The sequence below is a fragment of the Chinchilla lanigera genome, unplaced genomic scaffold (assembly GCF_000276665.1).
Source record: "Chinchilla lanigera isolate Chin_1 unplaced genomic scaffold, ChiLan1.0 scaffold00022, whole genome shotgun sequence".
In the NCBI taxonomy this organism is placed as follows: Eukaryota; Metazoa; Chordata; class Mammalia; order Rodentia; family Chinchillidae; genus Chinchilla; species Chinchilla lanigera.
Genome location: NW_004955423.1, coordinates 23,181,444 through 23,209,341, shown reverse-complemented (window position 1 = coordinate 23,209,341; position 27,898 = coordinate 23,181,444). Strand labels below are relative to the sequence as shown.

The 27,898-nt window shown below is 44.3% G+C and overlaps 1 protein-coding gene across 1 annotated transcript; it reads right to left on the bottom strand.

Annotated features, from left to right (window-relative positions):
* Positions 1–1,135: 1,135 nt before the first annotated feature.
* On the bottom strand, positions 1,136–25,016 carry Rpe65 (retinal pigment epithelium-specific protein 65kDa). The gene is made up of 14 exons (XM_005385268.2): positions 24,881–25,016; positions 23,373–23,455; positions 21,797–21,947; positions 20,262–20,369; positions 20,017–20,158; positions 18,027–18,174; positions 16,827–16,908; positions 16,459–16,591; positions 16,217–16,356; positions 15,469–15,598; positions 3,646–3,760; positions 3,455–3,549; positions 3,237–3,348; positions 1,136–2,131 (listed from the first exon to the last, which is right to left on the bottom strand). The coding sequence occupies exons 1-14, from the start codon at positions 24,889–24,891 to the stop codon at positions 1,980–1,982; spliced, it is 1,602 nt and encodes a 533-aa protein (XP_005385325.1). The 5' UTR covers positions 24,892–25,016; the 3' UTR covers positions 1,136–1,979.
* Positions 25,017–27,898: the final 2,882 nt, after the last annotated feature.

The window sequence follows — 27,898 nt, the reverse complement described above, 5'->3', positions numbered from 1 at the left end:
CATATCTATTTGCTTTGAGATGGACTCAGTCTCCCAGATGGATAGCATTATCTTAAAAAACAGGTTCCTTAGTTTATCCAATTGGAATTCATAAGTTTATCTCTTCCATTCTAATCGAAGGTTTTAAAGTCCATGCTCTAGCTTTGGACTTCAACAGTAGCTCCTAAATCTTCTTGCTCTAATATTAGCAGTGACTGTAATGGAGAATCCCAATGTTGGTGAAATGGTATTAGTAGATTACATTAGTCATATCTGCCTCCTTCCCTTTGTACAGTGTGGTGATCTTAGAGGGGATCTTACAGAAGGAGAAACACCGAAACCGTGAGTTGTGAGACAGGCTTCATGGACAATGAGTGGGAAGAAGCCAAGGACTGATCCATTGCCAAGTGTAGGAAGAGAGACGCAGGAATTCTCCTAAATCTAGACCCTGTAAGCTGAAGATTTAGCGATTTTCAGTAATTTATTTTTCATTTTTAAAACAAATGGATAAATAGCTTTCTTTGTGGATTCTGTCCAACTACCACATTTAGACACTGAAAATAATGGTTATTGCTTATTATAGTAACCATATTCCACATAATATTCTGGCTTTTTCCCTTTCTTTTTTGAGATTTTTATTTCTTTCTAGGACTGATCCATGAATAAATATTGATTCCATTAAAAATGGCAGATAAAGAGATAAAAAGACCAATACTCAAATTTTAAAGAGTAGTGGAATTTAGATGAGTGCTATATTATATTACCTTACAAGTTTTACTTTTCTGTATTCTTAGATTTGCCTTGAAAAGTAGCTTTAATGGGTATTTATAACTTAGAATGAGTATTTACCTTATCTAAAGAAATCAAGTGGCTGTATCAGACACTCTAGTCGGTCTGTTCCACCAAGCTATTTTTACATAGTTGGACATAATGCTGATCATCTTAAATATGATAATATGTAGTGATATATATATATATATATATATATATATATATATATATACTGAATGTAAAATAGGTACCAGGATTAAGGCACAGAATGCAATTTTTGTCACTACTCATTCTTTTATAACCTGTAGCACAGAAAAGAGTAATTGAGAAACAGAAGTTCTTAAAATGTATTCATTCTGAAAGTTGATGGGCTATATATTTTTGTCTTTAGTCAGATGATTGCACAGTGCTTAAATATAATTAAACAGAAGATACAACAAAGTATAACCCCTCAACATTATCCCATAATGTTGATATTTGATATTATCCCATAATTTGCTACTATAAGTATTTTACACTCTGTGTTTCAAAATATTAGTCATTAATGTGTGCTTGCATTGATGGTCATAAACTTTTAATGTGTGACTTGCCTCTGGGATGTTGTTTGAGAAATCTCAGCTGGTTAGGTTTCCTCATTGCAAAATCAGAAATAGCAGCATTTGCATATATTAAATGGAATAAAGCACAGAATCAAACACATTGGAGTAAAGTAGTTAAAGTTCATGAGCTTGAGAATCCTCAAGCAGCTATGTATATGTGAAACAATTCCTGTGCACTCACAGCAGGAGCTCCTGGTGTAAGAAAAAATTGGTTTGACATTTAGTAACTGAGCCTGTCTGCCTTCACTCACCAAAGCTACTTACAAATCAGATGTAGAAGGCTTTGGTGGTTAAATATTAAAAAATTATAGCAGTTACCTAAGTATAGTTTTATAACAGGAATAAAAAGCAGTTTATTAACTCTATATTCATTTATCTGACAGCTAGATATTTAAAGGGGGTTTTCTGTTATGATCTATCTCACAGAGAAAGTATAATTATTTAAATATATGCTTTTTAAAAAGGAATAGCTTGTTTAATTCAGCCAGTGTTTTCTGTAAAATGCTGTAAAACTTGTGCGAGTTAAAACCCTGCTGTACAGCACGCTACACTGATCAGAGTTAGAGTGCAGACTTGAAACTGGTTTTCATGTTTCTTTTTTCACCAGAAGTCTATCCTGCTTGAATACACTCAGGCTTTTCTGAACAGTCCATGAAAGGTGACAGGGATGTTAACGTCCACTTCAGCCCTGGCCACTTCACTCAGGTCCTTTGCACTCAGGATCAGGAGCGAGGCTGGCTTTTGTCCTGGCCCGGGGCTCACCACCACACTCAGGACTACACCTGCAAATCACAAGGAAATAAGGCAGGTCTACATGTAAATGCTCTCTGGCCCGTAGATTAAATGGGACTGAAATAGCAGAGGGTGAATTACATGGGCAAATAAAGAAAACCACATGACTTTGCTTTTTGCTCTGACTTTTCTACTCCCTGGCTGTGTGGCCACCTGACAGATCTTTTGGAGTCTTCCTCCTGGGGTATAGATTTCAGGGAGGGAGTGACCCTCTCTGTTTTTCTACTCTACATTTTAGAACATAGAATTCTAGCGTCCAACACTAGAACACTGAAGGTGCTCATAAAAGACATCGAATGCCTCAGCTGTGTCACTATTTGTGATGGGAAAGTGACACTTGCTCTTACTGCAAACACAGAATTGCAATGATTGAGTGAAAATATATATTAAAAGACTTTGAAAGCACCAGGGTCTGTTACACCTAAAATTTCCAAGATCTATCTGGAAACAGACTTCTTACCAAAAACCAAAAATGAGAACAAACCTTTTGCACTTTTGCTGAATGAACAGTATGCATGCAACGGTACCACAACCACTTATCTCACTTCTCTGTGGTTACCCAAATTTTATTTCAGAGTGTAACCTATCACAGAATCTTAGCTGGTTAAAGAATAGCTAGGATGGATGCTTGGTCATTGCGTTGCCGCATTATCAACTATGGCCCTGGATCCCTTTCTAGTCCAAGCTTACTAAACAAACAAACCAAAGCTAGAGCCACAGAGCTGCATCCCCATTCTGTCTTCTAGAACTCTGTTTCTCTTCTTCAAATGCTGTCATTTTCCAGAAATGCATCTTGATCAGGAAAGGCCAACGCTAGCCTTCCTGCTGCCACAGTTCGTCCTCCTCCTCATCTAGAGCAGCACTGATGCTCGCTCCTGACACCAGATGGTGCTTCAGAACTTTCCCCACTGGAAATTAACAAGACCTCATCACAAGATGAAACTTCTTTCCCAATAAGTTTAAATTCGTTAGTGCCATCCATTTATAGAATTTTCTTTTAAGCATTCGGGAATAATCAACCTAACTCCTCCCTTCAGGAACATACAGAATTCCAGCAAGAAGAGAGTGTACAGACACAATCACTGTGATCATTACCATCATCTTCTTCTAAGGCATCTGGGTGGGAAACAAAGATGGGCTCTGATGGGTAGGAATCTGGCTCCTGCCACACCCAGGTTTCCTTAGTTTTGACGTTCAGCTTACAGAGCTGCTTGTAAGAAAGGAAAAGCAATGGATCATCAGTCAGCATCAGCCTTACTTGACTCACCTGTCAAGCAAAGCACCGTCCCAATGTTATTAAGAGGATTAATTACCCTGTCTGGAACAAAATTATTCAAGCCAAGTCCGTATGTGAATGTGTAAGGTTTCCCACCATACTTCCGGTAATTGATCTGAGGAAACTCAAATGCTACAAATTAGAGCACAGGGTGAGGAGAACTCAGTTAATCTCTGGGAGTAGTAGAGCAAGTGTTTCCTTCAGAGGGTCTTCTCTGGATCACCTTACCTTGGCGAGGCCCTGAGAAGAGGACCTCAGGTTCCAGCCAGATAGTCTCATCGCTGCGCAGGGTGGCAGTGGCCGTGGTGTTGGGAAGAGTGACCAAGTTCTTGCCTATGTCAGCCTGTGGATGCGGGGAACAGAAACTGCAGTGAGCACCTGGATGTGCAGACTTCCCAAGCTAGGTCTCCTGGGCTTCTTCCTTTGGTCAATGTGCAGGGAGGAAGATTCCAGAGACAGTAGGCCAGGGAGTCCTGGGTGCATGGGACTGTGCTAGTCATGCCTCATGGCTCATGGGGAAGTCACCTAGGTCCTTACTGCGCTCATCTGCAAGCCCAGACTGTCCTCAAAGGAAAGTTAGGGCACTGAGGAAGGACCTTCGGAAAAAATAGATAATTAATAAGTAAAACTACAGGTAAACATTTTCTGTGGAACAACAAAGATTTTGACTGCCTGAGGGGTATAGGAGTGTTTATCTCTTATGTGGTTAGAAAATATTTTGGTTTTGCTTGAAAAAGCTGATGTATTTATGTGTTAAAAAGAAAAAACATTAGAAAAATCATTGAATTAGATATTTTTAAAGACCTGTTTATGCATGCATACATAGGCATGCCTATGCATGCAGACATACATGGCTTTTTACATTATCCTGTGAAAATAGTGGATGCCAAGAATTTTTTCTAAGAACATGTAGTATCTATTTATTAACACATTTTATCAAATAATTGATTAGAATTTTTTTATTCTGGACCATATTCTAACCATTTTGAGTATTTCAGAGGGTAAAGTTCCTGTCCTCATGAAGCTTGCATTCCAGTTAGGGACGCTTAATAATAAATACACTGAGTAGGCCACAGAGGCCCACCTGAAATCCCAGCACTCTGGGTGGCTGAAGTGGGAGGATTGCAAGTTCAAGCCCAACTTGGGAAATTTAGAGACTTAGCAGGACTCTGTCTGTAACTAAAAATTAAACAGGGCTGGATATGTAGCTTAGTGAGAAGACCTTGGACTCAGTCCCCAGTACAGCACAAACACACACACATGCACACGTGCACACACACACACACACACACACACACACACACACACAATATAGTGTGTAATATACCATGAATGTAGGGAGAAAAATCAAGTAGAGGATAAGGATCAGACAAGTGAAGGGTCAGTGGACTGAAATTTTATCAGGTGGTTGGTGTCTACCTTGTCGTCAAAGTGATATTTGAGAGAAAACCCTCAGAGGAGGGGAAACTCATCAAGGCACTCAAGCAGAGAGAACAAGGAGTATAAGACCTGAGGAAGGAGGACACTGATTGTGCTGGAGAAGCATCAAAGAGACCTGTGGGGTGGCCGCTGAGCACAGGGGAGTAGAAAAGGAGAAGCTAGAAGAGCTCCTGGGCCAGGCTGGGTGGGAACCTCAGTCAGAGTGAGGACTTGGGCTTCCGGAAGCCACGGGAGAGGTTGAGCAGAGGAAGGCAGTGCTATCATCATGAAAAGAACCACTCTGTGAACCAGAGCAAAGAGCTGCTGCTCTGCTGAGTCCTCCCTTGGAGCACGGGGGCTGCAAGAGTGGAGTCAGGGGAACCAGCTTCTCCTGCAGTGGTCGAGTCCAAGGAAAGCTGTGTTTGGCCAGGCTGGCGGCACTGGAGTCAGTGATGCCTGGGCAGGAACATGAAGGGATTTCCTGATGGGCAGGATAGAAAGCAAGAGAGACATCACGCATAGCAACATGGAGTTTGACCTGAACACTTAACAGCCAGTGTTGGGCTGGAGCTGGAGCTCAGGCAAGAGCAATCCCTAGTGTTATATCCCCAGCACCACCAATGTCCCCCTTGAGTGTTGGTACTATCACCATGAGGACGAGGATCACTATAGGTGGGGTAAGGATTTGGGTGGGGAATGATGAGAAATTCAGCTCTTCTCATATTAAGCTCACAGTGTCTACTGGTTTTCGAGTGGAGACGTAGGGTTGGCAGAAGGTTATAAGCACTGGAGTTGAAGGAAAAGTGGAAAAGTAAAGATAGGCTACTCTAAAACATTAGTCTTGGAAAGGGAATGAGTACATAAATGGACAGCAGGGGAAGCAAGGACTGTGTTCCGGTGCCCTCCACCCAGAGGAGCCTGTGGGGGCACTTGGGTGGGGCCAGAGAAAGCAGGATTCTGCAAGAGCCTGGTGTAAGTGAGCCACTGAAAAGGGCAGGGAAGGCAGGGTGCAGGAGAGGGGAGGATGGGTGGGACGGACCCTGGATGGGAAGATAGATAATTCAGAATCTGATTGCAGATGCTGGTGGGCGGCAGCCCTGGGGGCAGGAATCCGTGGTTCTTTCTGGTTTCCCTCATTTGTTGAAGAGGCATAGGAAGCATAGTCACCACTGTTGGCATCTGAGAGTGGAGGAGGGACGTGGGAGGTGGTACAAGTTTGAAGACAGGAGTGGGGGAATGTTTAGCCAGGGAAGCCAGACAATGAGAGCAGTTGGGAAACGTGGCAGGGAGTTTTGTGGTTGTACATTTAAAACTGGAATGCTCAGCATGATTGTGTGTTCATGGCACTTACATTTGGAACTGGAGCTATAAACACAGGGTGGGTGGATGGTCCAGCTTAACTAGGGTTGTGGTTTTGTAAAAGGAGTTCATAAAAGTAGGAAAGGGGAAGAAATGAGGATCCATACAAAGGGTGATCCTAATTATTGTCAGTGTGGGTATTTTTTCTTTGTAGTGTTGGTCACTGAACTCTGAGTGCTCAACAAGCTCTCTGTCACCGAAGTACACCCTGACTGTGATCATAATTATTGAGCATTGAATTTAAATTGATGTGCACACTGAAATCAAGGAATTCAGGGATCGGAGAACTGGGAGGAGAATGAGATTAAGCCAAGAAGATGGCAGCAAAAATGAGGCAGCTGTGGAGGGCTGGGTGTACACGCACGTGCTTCCAGGATGAGCTGAAATGATATTAATAAAGGGAGAATAGAGGAAATGAAATGATATTAATAAAGGGAGATTTTGAGGGAGAATAGAGGAAAACTGGGGTGGAAGAAGGAAAAAGGGAACAATGGTCTCTGTCAACTCCAGGCCCAGAAGTGCAAGGGCTGAACCCTGTGCAGAAGAGAAACTTCTTTCCCCAGAAATTGCTGTCAAGAGATCGTTGTCCCAAGAACAAGTCAGATTTTGTTTAAAGAAGATGGAGGGAACATTTTGAGGTAAGGATAGAGGGGATTTTTCAGGTAGTGAACTAAGAATCAAGAGTAAACAGTGGAAGATTTTCAGGGTAGGAAGGAATGGGAGGTGGGGAACAATGTGGAGTAGATTTTATGAAATGAATTCTCAGCATGCTTAGTGGTGACCTGGGGAAGAATTTGTGTGTGTTTACGTTTTTACACATATTCATATAGTGAGTATAGATGTGTATATCAAACACTTCCACATGTCAATTTTAAGTTGAATTATTTTACTATTTTATCATGTTATTTCATTATTAAATTTGTTTTTTTGTTTTTGTTTTTGGTTTTTTCCAGCACCGGGAATCAAACTCACGACCTTGCACTTGCCAGGCAGGCACTGTGCCCCTGAGCTAAATTCCCAGCCCCTTTAAATTTGGTTTTAATACAAGAAATCTGTAACACTTTTGTTTTCCTCAGAAAACCTAGATCTTTGTTTTATTTCACTTTTTTGTTTTGAAACAGATGCATTTATCCTTTGACTTGGCAATCTCACCACTGGGAATCTATCCTACTAAGAGATCTGCATGTACATGAAAATAAACATATGTACAAAGCTATTTCTTGTGATATCGTTTGTAATTAGCCAAAGATCAGAAATAATTCCACTCACCGGCAATGAGGGCTTTGCTGAATAAATAGGGTATGCTCACATAAAGAATACTCTGCCATTGGAAAAAGCAATATATACCATGTAAAATGGTATATGCTGAAAAATACTCAGTATATCACATTAGATAAAAAAGCAATGCATAACAGCCTGCTGTGGCTATAGAAAGTGGGAAATGGATATGGAAAGTTATGAGAATGAAAAATAAAGATTATGTAATTGTACATATGTCCATATTGGTATTTTATTATATTTGCATAAACAAGGATATACTACTAAAAGGTGCACACAGGACATTGGGGGGAGGGACGGAGTGGGACGCATGGAGACAGCCTACTCCCTTGGACACATCTAGTGTTGGCTCCTCATCGTTACCTTTCCCAGCTGACTACAGCTATGGGCACTCTGCCCGGCTCTCCTTCACCGTCAGATGGCAGTTCCTCGCTTCCCGATTGCAGGAGCTCTTGGAGGCTCTTTCTGTTTCTTTCTACCACTCTGCACAGGGGTGTTTCCTGAGCTACTGTGCTGGGCCGATTGTTTCTTTGGTATTTCCTGGCTATCAAATTCTTCACTGTTTGGTTTCTGCCCTTCCACCAGTCTTGTAGCAGAACATGTTCCCCCCACCCCAGCCAGTATACTTCAGTTTGTTAGTTGCCCGGTAACAGTTCCTGTTCCAGATCTGGTTCTCCTATCTCTTAGAAATAGCTGGTCACTGTGATGCATAGCGGGTCACTATGATGCATCGTATAAATCAATCCCCAATTGACAGGTAATTTTGCCTCTGTACTTCTTGCTTGCTTATTTTGTGTACCCCCTAGACCACCAGAGATCAGGGCCTGACATTTTGGGAGTGATCCCGATCAGTGCCTGTGGATGTAAATCAGTCTGCCTCCAAACCCTTGGTGCCATTTCTGCTTGCCATTGCATCTGGGGTCATCATCCATGAAGACCAACCATGCTGAGCTTTTTGATCACCAGTTGCGGCCCTGGCAAATGGAACAAAGGCTTCCCCAGGTCCCAGCAGGAAGCCATGCCCTGGAGATTTCTCAAGTCCCCTTGGAGGTCTGAAGGAGGATTTCTGGCTCCCCACTTGAGTGGCTCACATTGGACCCCAAAGGGAGGAGGATGCAGTGTGTCTCTCTGTCTGTTTACCTGCCTGCCTGCCTGATTCCAGTAAGACCCCCAGGGACACCCCAGTTAGTCAGTCTGTCAGCTCTGCTCTGTTCAAGGAGAAGAGCTTGATCAACTCTTGTTAGTTACAGTCACCCTGAAAGGAAGGTGGTTGGTTGGAATATTTAACCTCTGAGTGCCTGCTGAATGAATGTGTGAGTGAGTGGAACAGACGGTGTAAGCAATAGGCTGCTCCGTCTGTGCACCAAGACTGGGAAGCACTGGTCAAAGCGGCTGACTGGGCCCTCACCTGTGGTTCTCTGGTGATTGACATGTGGCATAATGAAGGCCTTGAACTCTCCTTAGCTAAGTCATGCCTAAATTCCCAGGAGGGGCTGTGCCAGGTGGGCATCTGAATGGTAGGCCTTTCTCTGAGAGGCACCCACCCTTTGTCTGTTGCGCCATTGTTCAAGGGTGCAGAACACACACATAAGAAGTCAGAGATGGGAATTAACTAGTCAAAACCCCCAGTTCCTAACTGCAGGAAAAAGGGCTTTTGTGGAGTTAAAAACAAAACCAAATCTCTCAAAAAAAAAGAGAGGGTGGTCCATTCTCCCTGCAGGTTCTGCCTTGACACCTCCTGACTCATCTACTTCCAGCCAACTGAACCAGTGCCAGCTAGGCACTGCCTGCATTTGACCACAGAAGCCCTGCCCCTGAGCCTTCTACTTCTTGGCTATGCTTATCCTGGTCAGATGAAGCATCTAATGCCCACACAAGATGACTTTCAACAATTTGTTCTGAGGTCCACATTTTGACTGAGGAAAAATTGGACTGTTAGCCCTGACAAATGAGTTGTGCACTATCGGGCCTGAATAGATGGGATAGACCGAGCTCTATCAAAATGGGCCCCCAAGAGCCTGTGGTCATTGCAAAAGTTGGGGACAAATCTGCAACCTTCCTGGTAGACAGTGGAACACAACTCCCTGCCTTCAAAAGTTCCCTCTGTCAAAAAGTTGCCATCACTGGGGCAAATGGGAGTCTTGCCTCTCACCCCTTCTGCCAGGCACAAAATTGCAGCCTGAGAGGACATCTCACAAAACATGAATTCCTGTGCAAGCCAGTTCTCATACCACTTCTGGGAAGAAACTTCCTGTTCAAGTTAAAAGTGACTGTCTCCTTTGCAGCAAGCCAGTCAGCCTCCCTCTTGTTTAACCCTGCACTTTCAACTCTGACTGTTCCCTGAGAGGAAAAGGATACCTGCATCAGCCTGAGACAGATATCTGAAGATCTGAAAACTCTCCTCCCAGAGGTACAAACTAAAGACACCCCTTCGGGCCTGGTCATCAGCCATGCTGCCTCACTGTGACCCTGTTGCTATCAGATGTCACAGAGAGCATAAACAGGCATCCGGCCACACATCAGTCTGATAGACCTGGGCAAGATCTCTGTGCCATCAACAACACAGACATCACCTTGTACGCCATGGTTCCTGACCTGTGCACTCTTTTTGAGCTGTTCTAGATTTGAAAGATGACTTCCTCTGCTTGTGAGTCGCTCCCATAAGCCCCTTCACTTGAGAAAATCCTGAGATAAGAGGCCAGCTCACTTGGACTCAGTTGCCATATGGGTTAAAAACTCTCCCACCTGGGCTCGACATCGGTGTCCTGAATGACAAGAAAGTGATCCTAGTCATCAAAACAAACCCACAAGGCCATCTGAGAGGCTCTCAGATTCAGCCCAAGCCAGAAAAGTCTTATCTTGTTCTGCCCAAGGATCTCAAGTCTGACCTGCCTCCTCCTTACATTCATCAAGCCCAAGCTGCTCAACCAGCTGAGATGCCACCACCGCTAGTTCTGTCTTCTGCACCACAGCCTCCTGCTCTGCTGTCAGCAACTCCTTCTGACTCTGTTTAATACTGAACAATGCTGTCGTATTTTAGATGGGGCACAAGCCTCATTAAAGTCAGAAGTGCCCGCCACTGTGGTAGTGCATGCAAGCTGGGACTGTGATATGACAGAGGGCCATGAAGCCTTGGATCAGCACCACACTGCTCTCCTGGCAGACCTCAAAGAGGGAGGCAAGAAGCCAATAAACATGTCTAAAGTTACTGATTAGAGCCCTCACTGAAAAGAAATTCTGCCAAAGCAGATCCTGTGAGATTGATGGACACTTTATCAAACATGAATTCCCATACATGCTTGAGGTCCTGTACCTCTCCTGGAATGTGACCAGCCTCCCTCACACTTGGGTCCACTGTCTTGGACTTGATATTGACTCTGACTATACCCCAGGAGGAAGAATAGCATCTACATCAGCCTGAAATGCCTGATAATCATAACCCTGAAGTTCTGAAAGACTCATTTCCAAAGTATGGACAAAGGACTCACTCCTGGGGCTTGCTATCAATCATGGCCCTTTGGTGATTGAGCTCTGCCTCAAGGCAACGCCTACCTGCATCAAACAGTACCCCTCTCCTGCTTGTAAAGCCAGTTCAACATCTTCCAGCTGCCAATGCTGCTGTGATTGCCCTCTGTATATGTTGCCTCAGTCTTCTGTCACCCATAGACTGCTGGTACACCTGCCTGAACCTAAAAAAATGCTTTCTTCTGCCTTCAGTTATCTCCTGTTAGCCAGCTTCTCTTAACCTTTAAATGGAAAGACCCCAGATCTAGACTCAAAAGCCAACTGACCTGTACTGACTGTCCCAGAGGTTCAAAAACTTGTCTCCTCTCTGAAAAAGCACTTCTGATTAATGATAGATACTCAAGCTGCTTGCTGAAAAGACATAAAAGGTCTGCTATAATATCTGGCAGAAACTTGTTAGAAGAAAGAAACTCCTCAGATTTCTTGGAGCTCCTGGCTTCTATATGCTTACTCAGACTGTCAGTCCATGGGAGCGCCCAGTGGCCTCCAAGGGCTGCCTCCCCGCTTTGCCTCCGTGCTCTAACAGCCACTGTCCTTCTGCTCAAGAAAGCTGACAAGCTCACCTTAGACTGAGACCTAAGTGTCCCGGTGCCACATGTTGTACTGTGATGAACCATTCTAAAAAATCGTCTCCCTGACAGATACTGAGTACACCATTTATGGATGGAAGTAGCTCTGTTAGGAATGAAGTCCAATAGGCTAGATATGCTGTGGTCACCTTGGATAAAACTGTTTAGGCCAAAACTCTCCTGCAGGGATGTTGTGCACAGCCAACTGCTGTTTGGAAGCCTGCTACCAATGACACAAAATAGTCCAGTTCAGAGGCCTAAACCCCCTCCAGGGGTCTAATTGACAGAAACATCAACCCCAGCCAGGAGAACTTTACCCAGTATTCCCGGAAGATCAGAGTCAGCCCTGTGCCCACCATTTGTTCTGCAAGCTCAAGCCACAGCACTGACATCTGTACCCCTGCAGCCAGCTCAGGCTTCAGCGTCTGTGTTACTGGCCCTGACCTCATGTGCTGTTGTGGACTCGCCCCATTTAAAGATATATGGATAGACTACACAGAAATAAAACATAACCCTACAGAAACAGCTCATAACCAGTTAAAAGACCAGCTATATCTGTAGACATTCCTGCACACACACATAACCCAGGTACATATTAACTACCTCCACAAGTGTCAGTAATCCAGCCTTAGATCTGCTGAAAACTTTACCTGGACAGATTCTCTGAGGCTCACTCTAAAGAGACCGCACATTCAAAGCCCTGCTGTGGTCACTCTGGATGCTGACCAGTCCATGCATGGTTGAAACCTGAGGACACTGTTCACAGGGTTGCTCCATACCTATTCTTCTTGATTTGTGTGCCTTTTCGGGCTTCCTATGCCAGTCCTTGCTTCCCTGTTCCCCTGCTAGCTGTGGTTTGAGTCAATTGACCTGGATTCTGCTTACCCCGGTCCTTGCTTTCCTGCCCCCTGCTAGCTGTGTGTTTTTTGCCTTAAACTCTATGGACGATTGCCCCAAGAGAATAGAACAATCAATCAAACACCTGACCAAGATTTGAGGAGTGTCCAAGACACATTGGACACTCTCCTAGATCAGATTAACTCCCTCACTACCTTGCCAGAGTAATGTTACAGAGCGGAGAGGCCTCAATTCTAGTTGGGCCTTGCCTCAGAAGATCATATGTGATATGTTCAGCAAAGATTTGTCAGGGAATCTAAAAAATGGGGGAAATGTAGCAGAAAATACCCCATCCCCAGGCTAGTATACTTCAGTTTGTTAGTTGCCCAGGTAAAAGTTCCCATTCCAGTCCCCGTTGCTCCTGTCTCTTGGAAATGGCGGATTGCTGTGATGCATTGCTGGTCACTATGATGCATTCTATAAGCCGATCCCCAATTGACAAACCATTCTGCCTCTGTGCTTCCTGCTCGCTTATCTCACTTAAGCCCCAGGCCACCAGAGGTCAGGGCCTGATATTTTGGGAATGACCCCCATCAGTGCCCATCAATGTGCATAAATAATTATCAGATGTTCTTCTGTTCAGAAACCTTCCTTTCCCGTAAAGCCCAATGATGACCACACATTTGGAAAAATCCTTCCTTTTTCCCAGTTCTGAAGTGTGGTGACTGAACTGCCTCATTCAGCTGGTATTTTATGGGCGCTCAACTCCACGCAGGGGTAGGGGAAAGCAAGGGTGCGAGGGTTCTCAGCCAGCTCAGAGAGGTGGCTCAGACTTGCAATCCCAGCACTCGGGAGGCAGGAAAACCATGGGTTTGAGGCCAGACTGAGCTACTTGGGAAAGCTTTGTCTCAAAGAAGCAAAACCAACGAACAGATGAACAAAACCCAACTGATGATTCACTGGGAGCTCTGTTCTGAACCCCAGATCCATGCATTCCAATGACCTACCGAACATATCTGAGATAGCATGTTCACCGTCTTTAACTGAACATATATAAAACAAATCTTCCTCTTTTCCCTGCAAACCAGCCCCTCCTGCTTCTAATGTAATGTATTGAACCATCACCCACTCCACTGCTCAGGGCAGAAGTGATGGGGTCATTCTGAGTTCCTTCACATATGAGTAGACACCAACTCTGTGTACTGTTGATCTTTGTACCTTCCTTAATCTGTCAGTTGCCATTTTGGTTTATCCAGGTATTTATTGTCTGTTGTTCTCACGGCATTTATGCTGTCCTAGGGCTCCTGGCCTCTCCATCCTACCTCTTGTCCTCTACAATGTAACCTGGGTGACCTTCAGAAACACAGATCTGACCATGTCATACACACAGCGCACACTTGGAATACTTCAGCAGCTCTTTATCATTTACCATCACCCAAAGGCTCATAAAGCCCCTTAAATATCTCCCCAACCTATTTTTCTAGTCCCTCTGCCCATCTCCTCAGTGCTCTTAATGCGCCAGCCACAAAGACTACTTGCATTTCCACATTAGATCTTGCTTTTTCAACTCTGCCTTTGTAAAAGCTCTACTGCCTATGGGTAGAGCCTGACCTCAACTTCCTTTCCCTTTCTCATTCTTCATAGAACTTACAAGCTTGCTTAAGAGCTGTGATATCTGGTTCTAAATTAGCTTTGTGTTTCACTACATCTGATCTAAACCTTGGGTTCCATGTTATATGTTCCAGGTAGCTGCCTCAGCCTCTTTTGTGCAGCTAGGGACTGTATAGATCTAACAGATTGTCTCGTATGGGTTTTCTATGCATTTGAAAATACCACTAGAGGACAAAACACAATGATAGCATTAGATAGTTGTAGGGAAGTGAAGGTTTGGTAACTGCATTCACAAGAGAAAATACATACAAATTTCACATATATTTTACATGTGAAAATTGTATATTTTTTGTTTAGACTGCAATGTCTACCACACTGCACATTCCAGATGGTACTCTTATGCTTATAAAAGGATAGTCATTGCATACAGAAAAGAAAAGGTAGAAATAAAGTGAGAATGTTGGGGCAGGAAGAGCAAAAGCCCAAAGCAAGCCACTTTGGAGTTCAAACTGAGAGGACTGGGGAGAAGCCCATGCAGGGAATTGCTTTCCCCAAATTGTCTTACTTCCTTCAAAACGAGACCCACCAGAGAGCAACACAACCCTTCCATCTTCTTACAGAAACTCCACCTCCCGAGGAAGATTCCATTTCTATCTCTCTCGGAGGAAGACCAAGACTCAGACACCACAGCTGGAGACCACAAGCCCCAGGCTGTCACTTCAGGCTGTTGTTCATTCTTCAACCTCATTCATCTTCCCCAAAAGTCACTTCTCCTCCTCCCCCAGTGCCGACAGCACCCACCCACACCCCCGCAGGGACTATTCAAGTCTTATCCATCTGGTTTCTCCTCCAGTGCCATGTTTCACCGGGCTGTCACGCACATGCACACACTAATCAATGTGTGTGCCTTTTCTCTTGCTGGACTGCTGGTAGTTTCAGTTATCTTCAGAGAGAAACTCTGACTTTCTTACAACCATTGAATGCTATTAACGCTTTTTGCCCTCTAGGATATTTTCAGATTTATAGAAAACTAAAATAATGGGCTGGCTTCCAAACAAGGATACTTTTTGATGATTCGTTTTTCTAGAAGTTCAAATTATTTATTAAGTCTTTATATTATTGACAAAAGATCCCAGGCACCAGCAGAGCTGCATTACTCAGGGAGAAAGTGATTTTTAAAAGGATTTTGTAACTGAGAGAGCAGTGGATTTTGAATTACGATGCCAGGTTCTCATCCTGGCCCAGCTGCATTTAGCTTTTGCTAAGTTACATCATTTTCCTGAGCTTCAGCTTCCTCGTTTGTAAAATGAGAGAGCTTTAATTTGTTTATTTTTAATGTTCCCTACAGCTCTGAAGTTTTGAGACTTTATATAAAAACATGAAGCAAGAGGACAATTTCTGAGAAAGAAGAAATATTCCAGTTACATCTGAAATCGATGTAGCAAGCAGTTACCTTGTCGATATTCAGAGGAAGGACGTATCTCCTGACTTCAGGTTGAGGAGCTTTGCTCGCGTTTTTTTTCACCTCTTCCCAGTTCTCGCGCAAATTGGCTAAATATAAGTAATTATAAACAAATTCAAATCTGCAAAAACAGGAAACCAAGCATGAACACAATCACACATAATTTTAGGGAGATGACTCATGAGTTTTAAAATCTTTATTCCACACTCCAGACTGCTAAAGCACAGGTATATGAGCGTTATGGCCTACAGCACCTGCTGGGTAAAAATAAAGAAACCAGCCTCATAGGTGTGTTTAAACAACAGCAGCGTCAGATAGTTTCTGATCTGCTCTTCTGCCACTACTACGTTTGTGTCTGTAGAATCTATTGTTTTTAAGTGACTTGGGTAGTTTGAAAAACACATGCCTCTCTCTCCCAGGTCCAGAGTGAGTAGTGTTCTAGACCCCCTAGAGATCTCATCAGGGTTCAGTCAAGTTTAAGTTCACTTTTCAGGCCGCAGAATCCTTTATTCTCAAGTCTGGTTCATGGACCCAGTTGATTTTCAGTCGTTCACCATAGCTTGGATGCTGCTGGTGTTTCTGATGACCTGCTCTCCCTACTGCTTTTCCGATCATGTCTCTTGACTCTTGCTGTTTTAGAAGCAACTCATTTACACACCGAGGGCAGCATCTCTATGAAATCCTCTTCCCTTCCAGGAGCAGCTGGAGCTGGGACACTTCTCCTGGTGCTCATTCTTACCCTTTCCAGCAGCAGAGATCCACAATCAGAAACTCGTGGTCTTCGTAGGTGTTGATGTGGTGGAAAAGGTTGAAAGGACAGGTCCTGTATTTATTGTTGAGATATTTTCTTCTTTTTTTGTCAGCGATGTGAATCCAAACCTAGAAAAATAAAATATTGTGATACATTTAAAAAGGGGAAAAAATTGTACACTGCAGAACACGCCTTCAATATCAGAAACGTGACAGACCCATCCGATTTACCCCCATGGTTTCATTGGACTCAAAGCAGTCCATGTAGTTGGTTCCCCACAGACTCCATGAAGACAGGAACTTGAACAGGTTGATTTTGACTGGTGTCTCCACAAAAACGATGTAGTTAGGAGTCAGGCCAAAGCTGTTCAGAAACACAAATGGGCTTGTGAACGGACACGGGTGATTCTCAAACTACAAAGAAATATGAACACACCAACGGATGCTTAGTTGCATGAATCAACAGGGCCTACATGAAATTATGTTTAAATTTAGATTTCTGTAAGAAAATGTCATAATCAGGATTGGTATCAAAGGTAGGAAAAGCAGATCTCTAAACTCTGGTTTTGCGAATGATTTGTTGTAGGCCTTTTACTTACCTATGTACATAAGATGGCTTGAATCGGTCACTGCAGGGGAATTGTACAACTATCTCTGACTTGCTTATTGGGTCTTCTTTGTCTGAAACAGAGAGTTTTTAAAAGGCTTTGGAAGAGCTCCTCACTTTTTAAGTGCAAGTAAAGAATTACATTTTCCGATATCTGTATTTTCATTTTCTTGGCCATTGGTGTATCTTAGTGAAATTTCATGCAAAGCTGCAATCACCCAGGAAAATCCAAATAGCAGCAGATTTGGAAAAGTGCACCCTGGCAAGTGTGTTATGGAATATTAGGGTTGAATCTTGCAACAGGTGAAGAGGGGTTTTAAGTCAGAAGAGTAAAGGCAGGATTATCGTACAGTCAGATGCCTTTTATGGGCTCCTAGGATGCCCCAAAGCATGGTACAGGGAGATTTATGTCAACTGTCCTCTACAACAATTCTTCTGTACATAAAAGTGCATTCACTACTAAGTCAGAGGTCCTCAAACCTTAATGTGCATTGGAAAATCAGATGAATAACTTTATAAAGTACTGTTTGAGGCACCCACTCCCAGTATGCCTCATTCAGTCAGCCTGAGGTGGGAACACGATTTCTATTTCACAGGTTTCCTACAGATGCTTTCATCTAGGTACTACCCTCCAAGAACTACAGTAAACATCACAGAACAAAAATCCATATGAAATCAAATAACCCTGACATCAAAATGACTGACAAAGGCCTAGCAATGAATGTAAGATGAATGGAGAACTCTTGAACACTGTCTGTTCTGTTTTACTATTGTTTTCTAGATTTGTTCATAGACTTTATTGTTTTGGGAATTAAACTCAAAGTGACACACTTTCATAGCTAGATATATGAATGCTAATGTGCAGGTTTGTTTAATGTTGCTTGGTACATGCATAAGTGCTCAGTCAATATGTGTTGGATTTGAATCTAAGTCGTATATCATCAAATCCACATATACACTAAATGATGAAACATTGTAGCATTGAAGGTGTCTACTTCCTTTCTGTATTTTCAGATGGTCATCTGTGGGGCATTAATCTTCTGGCAGAGAAGAGTGAGACCAATTTTTACAGTGTGGGAATAATTTAATTACCTATATAATACTGTTACCTGGCAGCCTGTATTTCCAGTAACTTTTCCATTATTTGCATGCTTTATATATATTTTCAATAGAGGAGAGATGGGTAGCTCACCTGCTTGTAGTGGAGGGATCTTGATAATATTGTAGGCAATGGAAAAATTTTTCCCAAAGCAATTGCCAATGTTGTAAACGGTTCCATCATTTTCTATGTGGGGATGAGCGGTGGCCCCATTGATTGAGACATAGTTACAAAGATCAACCTGTGAAGGGACAGCAAATGTCATCAATGTTAAGAGATAGGAGGTTCCTCTTGGCCTAGGTCTGACCCCCACCACTGCCCCTTGCGTTGTCGTGCTAAGCACGTGCTGTCTTTCTCTCCACCTCTCTGGATCTTGCCTTCTTTCAGGTTGGCCCGAAGCCCGCCTTCCAGGCAGAGCTCTCCTCCGATCCCCGAGATTTTTCTGCAGATGTCCGAAGTGTGGGTTCTCTGTGATGGTGCTCTCATTCGATAAGTACTGTACCCTGTTCTGGTCAGTTTCTTTTCACACGCACAAGTTGATCTCAAAACAATTATAAATTTGAGTCATGGGATTTCTTTGCATTTTATTATTTTGAATTACATGAAATTGTTGTCATTTAATCATTTTAGATGTACAGAAACGACAGTTCAGCACAGGACAACCTAGACAGCAAGTCCAGTGTCTTGCATACAGCATGCCTTTGGCACTGAAAACCAACTCAGCACTCCTTTTATTGCCCTCTCCCGGGAGATCTGGAAATGCTGGAGGTATTCTGGGTTTGTACAGTGATTGAGGGTCTGACTGGTGTTTAGTGGATGGGATCAGGGACCCCAGACCTCTAACAGCCCCTACGAGGATAAGCCACCTCCTTCCTGATGTGACTCGTGCCTCCACTGAGAAGTACTGCAAGTCTTGCCAGAAGAATTATCCTTGGTTTCCATGGACACAGCCCTCATTCCTCCCCATCCCCCCACCTTCCCATCGTGTTACCTATTCTGTCTAGAACGTGCTTTCACCAAATTCCCTGGAGTTGCACTTTCCTTTAAATTCCAGCTCAAATGCAGCTTTGATCCTTCCCCGATCTACCCAGTTCTTATTCCTGACTATTGGGAGAAGTTATCTCTTTCTTATACTCTCTCAGAAGGTTTTCCTTCTGTTAAAAAACTCATCAAATTGCATGTCTTATTATAGTTAAGCTCTGTACCTGTTTGATTTTCCTCTTTCTCTGCATATCTATATAATGTAGATAGATGTTAAGTTTCCTAAAGATAAGAATGATGCTTTGAAGCTGGGCGTGGTGGAGCACATCTGTAATCCCAGCACTTGCGAGGCTGAGGCAGGAGGACCATTGTGAGTTTGAGGCCGGCTTGGGTTCCTTAGTTGGTTTCAGGGCCGGTTGAAGTTGCTCGTTGGGCCCTTTTTTAAAAAAAAGAGGCAAAAAGAAGGAAAAAGAATGTTGCTTTGGAAGTAGCTGTCCATAAATACTGGTCCAAATTGTGGGCTTATTTTAAAGAACACTGCATCGAGATCCCCCAAGTTCTCAGCAAAATTTGTCACTTGCTGATGCAGTTGATGTTTTGTTCTATGGTATTTCACTTAAGGTGTTGCTTTATTTCTAATAAGAAAATGTTGACAAGAAGGATAAGCTGGTGCAACGTAGATTGCCTAGACTCATGAACAGCAGGGTTTTCAAAATCAATAGCAAGAGTGTTTTGAATACTGTGTATGCACCAGGTCCATAATAGGTTATAAAAGCCCTAAAGGTCAGCCACCACGTTTTCTGAGTCACTGATAGATTCCTTACACCTCGCAGAAATTCTGGTACATGGAAAGCGCTCAGTAAGTACCTATGTTATGAATGAATGCATGCATGAATGAAAATGTTCGCCATTTACCTGGTTTTCTGAAATCTGTGTTAAAATTTCATACATGAAGAATGGACATCTGTCCTTTGTTGCATAGTGAGCAGTTGCTGACAAAGCAAGGTTTTGAACGTAGCCTGGTTCTCATGTTCTTTCCATCCAACTGCACAGTGGATTCAATTCAAACTTCCTGAGCAGCGTCACCTGAGCAGCCTCCTACCTGCTTGATTGTCTCCAAGGTGTCCGGATTAATCCTGGTAATGAAGTTGGTCTCTGTGCAGGCGTAGTAATCTTCCCCCACTGGGTAGATATTCACCAGGGCATTGTCGGTCACCTCCACTCCTCGAAAGTAAGAAAAAAACCTACAGAAGCAAATACAGTGTTCAGTTCAAAAACTTGCAAACCATCAGAAAGAAGGAGATGATGTAAAATGTCTGTAGTAGAATGTGGTCTGGTTTCAGTGACCTGGAAAATATATTCTTGCAGGGATCTGGGTAAGCGTAGGTACCGAATTCGGTTATGACAATCCTTTTCTCAGTCATGGCACGGACATAAGCATCGGTGCGGATGAACCTGCAGAACAAGGAGACACGGGAAACCATCACCGTCAGTGGCCGCTGTCACCGCTGCTGTCCAGGCAGTGCATGGCATGGTCATTCAGCCACAACGGAGAGTAGTATCAGCTCTCTCTCCAAGCGTGGCCAGGGCGGGAAGAGACGACGTGTCTGAGCTTAAATTTAGTCTTCCAAACCTCTCAGCGACAGGAAATGGAGGTTTGGTGAAGTGATCGGCATTTGTGGGCAAGAGGAGTTAGAACCCACATTGGCCAGAGTTGGACAAAGTGAATTTTTCATTTCCCACAGTGCAGCCTGAGTGGCAGTTCACGTAAGACTTCTAACTCCCTGGGGACTGTAACCTGTCAGCCTGCGCGGTGGGGAAATGTAGGAAATGGTGTGTCTAATTGGATTCCTTTCAGTATCTCTCCAGTCTTTTTTTTCTTCAATCTTAGCATTTATTTTGCTCTGCTTTAAAATCTAGGTATTCTTGAATTCAATCTCTGGGGCTGATATCTGCTGAAACATATCCCAGACTTGCTGGTGAAAGTGCCTAGGATTTCTCATGTGGAGAGACAATTAAAATTGGATTTTGCATTTTTATGAGGAGGAATGAGGTCTTTAGGAGGTTTATGAATGTTTTAGCTGAACTCCAAATTTTTTTCCCATAGCTAAATTTTTGTTTGCCAATATCCGTTTTTCTCCTCTTACAGTCCAAATTATCCTGTGTCCAGTCTGCATTTATACTTCCTTCCTAATATTCTGAATGCTGAAACTAATATTCTCTCCTCACTAATATTCCTGAATGCTGAAACAGGAGACCAGGTGCTCATTGCGGTGCTGTGGGGGCTTCTTTGGGTGGTGGCCTAGGCCTTCAAGCCTGTTAGTGACGACCTCCTGTTTTAGAACTTTGCGTTCTGCTGTCTCTATGACATATGTGGCCCTTCACTCCTCTGCGGCACCTCTTTCTCCTTCTCCAGCCTTTCTGGTTATAGAATGAGAAAAGAATCTAGATAGCTGGTCGTCTAATAGCAACCGCCAGAGCAACTTTTGTTACTCGTGAGTGCTTCCTGTGTCCTGGATGCTGGGTTCTTTCTTAATCTTTGTAAGGAGCATATCAAGTGATATATTACTTCTCCCACTTTGCAATGACAAACCCAGAATTAGAGGACAGCATCTTGCCAGAGGTCATCAAGCGAGGCAACTGGTGTCTGGTGGATACAGAACTTGAAGCCAGGGATGATGGACCCCAGAATCCTGGTCCTTAGCTTCTTTATTAACTCACTGGGCTCTCAGATGTCTATTTGGACACATGGACCCAGGGGGACTGTGAGAAAGAAGTGCGTTCAGGGGTCTTGTCCAGGGCTCCAGAGGTTAAAAGGCACAAGGGAAGGGGAGCCGAGCTGTACCCGCTCCGGGCAGAGCTGGGACCGAGCGCTTCCTTACCTTCTGTAGTATGTGATGTGCCCCTCCTTGAAGTCAAACTTGTGCAGGAGAGCTTGCCCATCAAACAGATGGTAAAAAGGCTCGGATCCTACCTCGAAGAGTCCCGGTCCACAGCGGAGGAGACTGCCGGTGAGCCAGAGGGGGACTCTGCCTGCGGTGAAGTGACACACAGCACAGTTTTATATCCCTGTCCCGGGACTGGGCTCCTTCCCTGTGAGCTGGACCAGCAGTGGACTGGGCAGCCTCTTCTACACAAAGCCTGCTGGGGCTTTCATTCCCAGCTCTCACGCCGAGCAGCATTCAGAAGCATCTGCTGGTTTGAGTCTCCCGTCACTAGGGGAAATGTGGCAACGCTGGGAGTGTTGGGAAATGTGACAACACTCAAGAGTTTGGGTAACAGGCTGCAGGGAGGGAGGACAAAGCACCTTGAGCTGAATGAGATTCTTCACCTAATACCTTCCTCAGACACCAGCCCACGCACCCTCTTACCAGCTCACTTTTAAAAAAAGAACTTAAATTTTTTTGAAGTACTTTGGTAGGTTGAAGGGTAGAGGATGGATGAGAAGGGATCAAGGCATTTTAAAAAGATGTTTCTAGAGAAGAAACCATTAAATAAAAAACCAGGAATATCGCCTTCCTACAATCTGGAACCTCACTCTCAGAGGGTGTGGGTCACTGTGCGGATGAAGGACAACAGCAGGAAGAGTGCAGGCAGAATCTGGTTCACGGGGATAAAACGCACGGCTTAAGTGAAAGGAGTGTCTTATATTTGATTGGGAACACCTAGAACTCTAGCATCAAAACCTATTAGTTGAGCATCTTGATGAGAGTAGTTGAGAAAAAATTAGCCTCATACTATTTTACAAACCAGGAACCAGGGAGGAGAAGAGACCTTCGGAGGCACTGACCTTGCTCCTAACCCCATGTTAGCCCCAGGGAGGCGCCCTATGGGGGATGGTGTCCTGGACCAGGGTGGCCATGCTGGTAATAACTACTGTCTACTGATTACCTTGTGTCCAGCGTTGGGTGAATCATTGTATTTACGTTACCTCATGCAATCTTCACAATATCTCCATGAAGTAAGTTTTGTTTTGGGGGGTTAGATATCTGAGCTTCAGAAGGAATTTATAGAACTCATAGATGGTGTAATAAAAGAACTGGGTCTACGCCCACATCCATCTGCCTCTAGAACCAACACGGTGCCAGTTTAATGGGCATGGAACCCAACACCCTTTAATATAGTAATCTCAGGTGCTTGTCACCAGGCAGTCTTTATGCAGACCCCGGGGTGGGGGCAAAGACATTTATAGGAGAGGCTCTGAGCTGGGCGCTGTTGGTTTGGAGATGACAAAGGTATGTCTTGTGCATAAGGAATTCCAGTTAGGTGGCATTTATCTACACTGCAGAAGTGAAGTGAAGGTAAATGCGAAGGAATGGGCTTCTGGTAGAAAAATCTTGAACTTCCAGATTCTGCCCTCTGTAGCCGAGAGATACACTGAGAGAGGCCGACAAGTACAAAGTGACAGAGACGCCACAGAAGAGAAGGTGGCGAGGCTTCCGGAAGGGCGACACCAACCTGTCACGTGAGCGGTGAGCGGCGAGGACAGCTCCTCCACAGTTTCGAACAGTTTCTTGTATCCGCCCGCAGGGTGCTCGACTCTGAAACAGATAAGGAGGCGGAGCCCGTGCTGATACTGGAGTGCAGAGCCTCGGGGGTTGCGCTCCGGGAGAGAAGCGCCAGTGGCTTGACCCGAAGCGCCACCGGCTGTCACGTCTCAGCCAGAAAGCACCAGAATGTGGGGGCAGGAGCGTGCCCAGCACGGGAGAGGGCCGACTCTGTCCCTTCGCAAAAGGGGGACTGCTCTCCCCTAACATCTGTATTCAGGAGGACTTACTCCTACCAGCTGAGATTTTCCCTTATTTCTGGGGACAGCTCAGGCACACCTGCTGCTATCGCTGCTCTTTCTAAACTCTGATGCTACACACTGTCCTGGACAAGAATTACCCTGCCTGATGGACACTGACTGCCTTTCTGTCTCAGGAGGAGCCCCATTCCTCGCGCTCCTACAGACTGGGAGCCAACAGCAGGTAGGGTCGGGCACATCACTGTTTGTTTCTCATCGGTGTTATTCTTTCTTGCCTTCCCATCACCCCATTTCTCCACTAACTCCCAAGAACTATAGTGCTTTTTAAAAAATAGATCAAGAGTTTCAGGTTCTATATAATTTGCTTGCTTGCTTTCTTCTTCTTTCTCTTTCTTCCTTCCTTTCTTCTTTTCTTTCTTTTCTTTTCTTTTCTTTTCTTTTCTTTTCTTTTCTTTCTTTCTTCTTTCTTTCTTTCTTTCTTTCTTTCTTTCTTTCTTTCTTTCTTTCTTTCTTCCTCTTTCTTTCTTTCTTTCTTTCTTTCTTTCTTTCTTTTCTTTCTTTCTTTCTCTCCTTTCTATTTATCTATCTATTTATTTATTTGGAGACAGGCTTTTGCTATGTGGTTTAGGATGGCTTTGATCTCACTATGTAGTCCAGGCTGGCCTTGTTTTTCTGGCAATCCTTCTGCCTCAGTCTCAGAAGTGCTGTAATTACAAGTGTGCACTTCCATGCCTGCTGCTATTTTTTTGCTTATTTCTTCCATTTTATAACTTGTTAGAATGGGAGCTCTGATCATACTTCTTAATTATAATAGTTACTTTTATTAAGCCCTTCTGTACCACACAGCATAAAATTTTGTGTGACATTAGCTAATTTAAATCCGGTAACAAAACACTGGGTTAAGTACTGTTATCACCCCCATTGTACATATGGAAAATACAAAATGACTTTCCCCATGTCGCACAGCGAGAAGTGGAGCCAAGACTGCCTGAGAGCCCCACACTCAGAACTGTTCCAAAGTCTCAGTCTGAGTCACGCAGCCTCGCCCTCATTTAGAGCTGAATTTTACACACTGACCTTAATAGAGGGAGAATGCCTCCATGCAGACCCAAGGTTCTCCTTAAACTGGCCGTCAGTCAATGCCTTCTGTCCAGGAGCTCTTGATTCCTATCAAAAGCCATGACTAACATCCCTTTAAAGATCTCCCAGAGATACTTACTGGATAGACATTTTTCCTAGTGGAGGAGCGAGAGTCCTGGCACCAGCTGCGGGATGAGGAAGCAGGTCCTCTCCTGGGGCTTTTGTAGGCCTTCTAAATCCTCTCTCCGCAAGGAGTTATGGCTCTGGGAACCCTTTTCCACCCCCAGGCTCAGGCAGGAGGAACAGAAGTGGCTTTGATGGCTCAGATGGCTCAGATCCTCCCAATGCTTGAGTATTAGCCAGTCTTGCTGTTTCCATAACAGTTTTCTGGCTGTTTTCCAGAGACCTCGACCCTCCCCACGGAGAATGAGAAGCAGCTTAGAAGGGGAGGAGGTGTGTGGAAGTGGCTGGCAACAGCTCGGTGGCCTCAGCTGACTAGAGTCATCCCACGGGACCCGGCACCTTCTCTGACCCCACTTCCTGCTGCCAGGGGGGCCTTGTCTTCACTCTCATTCACTTATTTATCTGTTCACTTGTTTTCTTTTTCATCTGTGACAATCACCTCTAGCCTAGACAGAGATGGGTACGGTCCTTGTCTCCCCGAGTCTTGTGACTCTGCAAGGGAAACAGGACACTAACACGCTATTGCGTAGGATTACTTATCCGAGGGCTGTGCTTCAGCAAAACTGTACATGCGCAAATGTGAGCGCTTCCCAAGGTCCATGGCAGGATCGTTCTCTCCCTGCTTGCTGGCAGCGAGGACACAGGTCTGCAATCAGCAGCTTTAAAGTTGAACATTTCCCTTGCACTTTGATTACCCCTGCTCTAACAGTCAGCGTGTGGGCTGGCTCTGCAGACTTGCTGATGCGGCCGGACTTGCCCGCCTAACTGGGCGTGCTTAGCTCGCAGCTGATCCAGGTCTGAGCTGGATGAGCACAGCGACTTGAGGTAAACATGTCCCACAAATGGGGCTTTCTCGGTTTCATTTCACAGCCAATGAGACTCTGGTGCCTCTGTAGACAGAGGCGCTTGGGAGCTGTCTGGCTGCCCCTGCTCTGTGTCCCCAAATCCCGCCTCATGGTCAGAGGCCATATCATCTTTCCTTTTAAGGAAAGTCTGACTTGTCCCTTCCTTGCTGAAAAGCTTTGAAGAGGTCTGCATAACTTATGGTAAAGTCCAAGCGCTTGAGCACAGCCCTCAGGTCCTCCCCATCCTGACCTTCCCTGCTTCTCAGGGTCATTAGTGTCCTGGCAGTATCGACCTGTTCACTGATGCTCACAGACGCCTACTGCTTCAGCCTCCTTTTCTTCATGGGGCCATCCCTTCATCCTGTGTCCATCTGCCACGTGTCCCGTTTCTGTCACAATCCCGATAAAGTTCTAACTTCCCATGATGCCTCAGCAATGATGCCATTGTGCTTTTTCTGAAACTTGCATGCTGTTTTGCTTGTTAGTGAGTCTGTCTCCCAGTTTACAGGGAGAGAGAAAGAGACAGAGAGAGACAGAGAGAGACAGAGAGAGCTTGTTGTACGGAAACAGAATGAAGTCACGCCCAGCACAGTGATATTTGGTAAGCTCTGCAATGCCTGTCGGGTTGGAGACTCCCAGGGGACGCTGGCAGGCTAGCAAAAGCCCTCTGCTCACCCAGTGACACCTGCGCACAGGGCTGGTGTGAAGCAACCTTCCCTGCCCTTCTCCCCCCACCACTGCCAGAACGCAGGCTCTCTTGGCGTCATTCAGAAATGTTACCAGGAAGAGGACATACACAGCCCTGGCCACAGATGCTCTCTTTCTGCCTTCTGCTCTAGTGGACATCGGGGTTGCCTCTTCCTGGCAGGTCCTCGCCTTTACTCCTAGAATTTCTGTTGGTTTCCACAGAGTTGAACGAGTTTATGTGTGGTCTCTGGATTGAGTGCAACGTGTTTTGACATCTATTATCTCTAGAAAGGTGGAGTCTGACAGCAGACTTACCTCAGAACGTTGGTAGCATTATGATCAGACCATGGGCACAAGAATGCAAAACTTGTGTATTGAGCAGGAAGTAGACAGTGAGTTGCCTTAATTCACAAAGCAAATGAGAATAAAAATTTCTTTTATCAATGAGTATTTAAGGATTTGGTTTAGTTTTTCTAAAGACTCTGAACTATTTCTCTTAAAATCTTGATTATGCTCTGATTTTAATTAATCCACCTCTCTTTGCAGTCTTGAGAAAGAATTTTGGGTCAGCTCTATCGAATTAGTGGTGGATCAGCTACCAAAGGCGTGTGGCATTCCTGTGAGTGCTCAGGTCCAAGCCATGGGTGCCAAAGCAAAGAAGAATGAGGAGCTGGCATCTTCTAGAGTGGAAACTCTTTGGGCAAGAGAACTGGTGGTCAAATGTGGGCGTAAGCCACTTAACCTCTTTCTGCAGGCATCAAACAAAGAGCTATTCTCATAGCATTAGGAGCCCTGGAGGTGCTGATCCAGTCAATAGAATTATTAGGTTGCTTAGTGAATAAGGAGGCTCAGACAATGGAAGAATAGGCTTCCTAACAGAAGAGAGTTGTTTATACAGTCGGCTGAAGGTCCACACTTCTCTTATTCCTCTGTCTACCAGAATGTATCGATGATCTCTTTTTATGTTTGTTTCTGCACTTGGAAAGTTTCTCAAGGAAGTGGCCCTGTTATATTTGTTCCTGTAATGTAGAACCCTTTACCTAGTAAGTGCTTTAGACCTTTGGAATGTTTTTATTTTATTTTTTTTTTTAATTTGAACTTATATTTATTGTATTTTAGTGTACAGAAATAAATCAGAGTTTTGTACATTAATCTTCTGTCCTGTAACCTTTCCCAACTCTCATTGATTAGTTTTAGTACCTTGCTTGTAAAGACCATCACATTCTCAGTTTTTGGTGAACAAAGGCAGTTTTGCTTCTTCCTTCCCATTTCATATAGCTTCTAATTCTTCCTTTCCTTCTTTCCTGCAATCACTCCTTCCCTCCTTTATTCCTGCAATCTCTTATTCCTGCAATCGCTCCTTCCCTCCCTTATTCCTTTCCTCTTGCTTCCTTCTTCCTTCTTTCTTATCTTTTCTCTTTTTCTCTTCCCTCCCCTCCCCT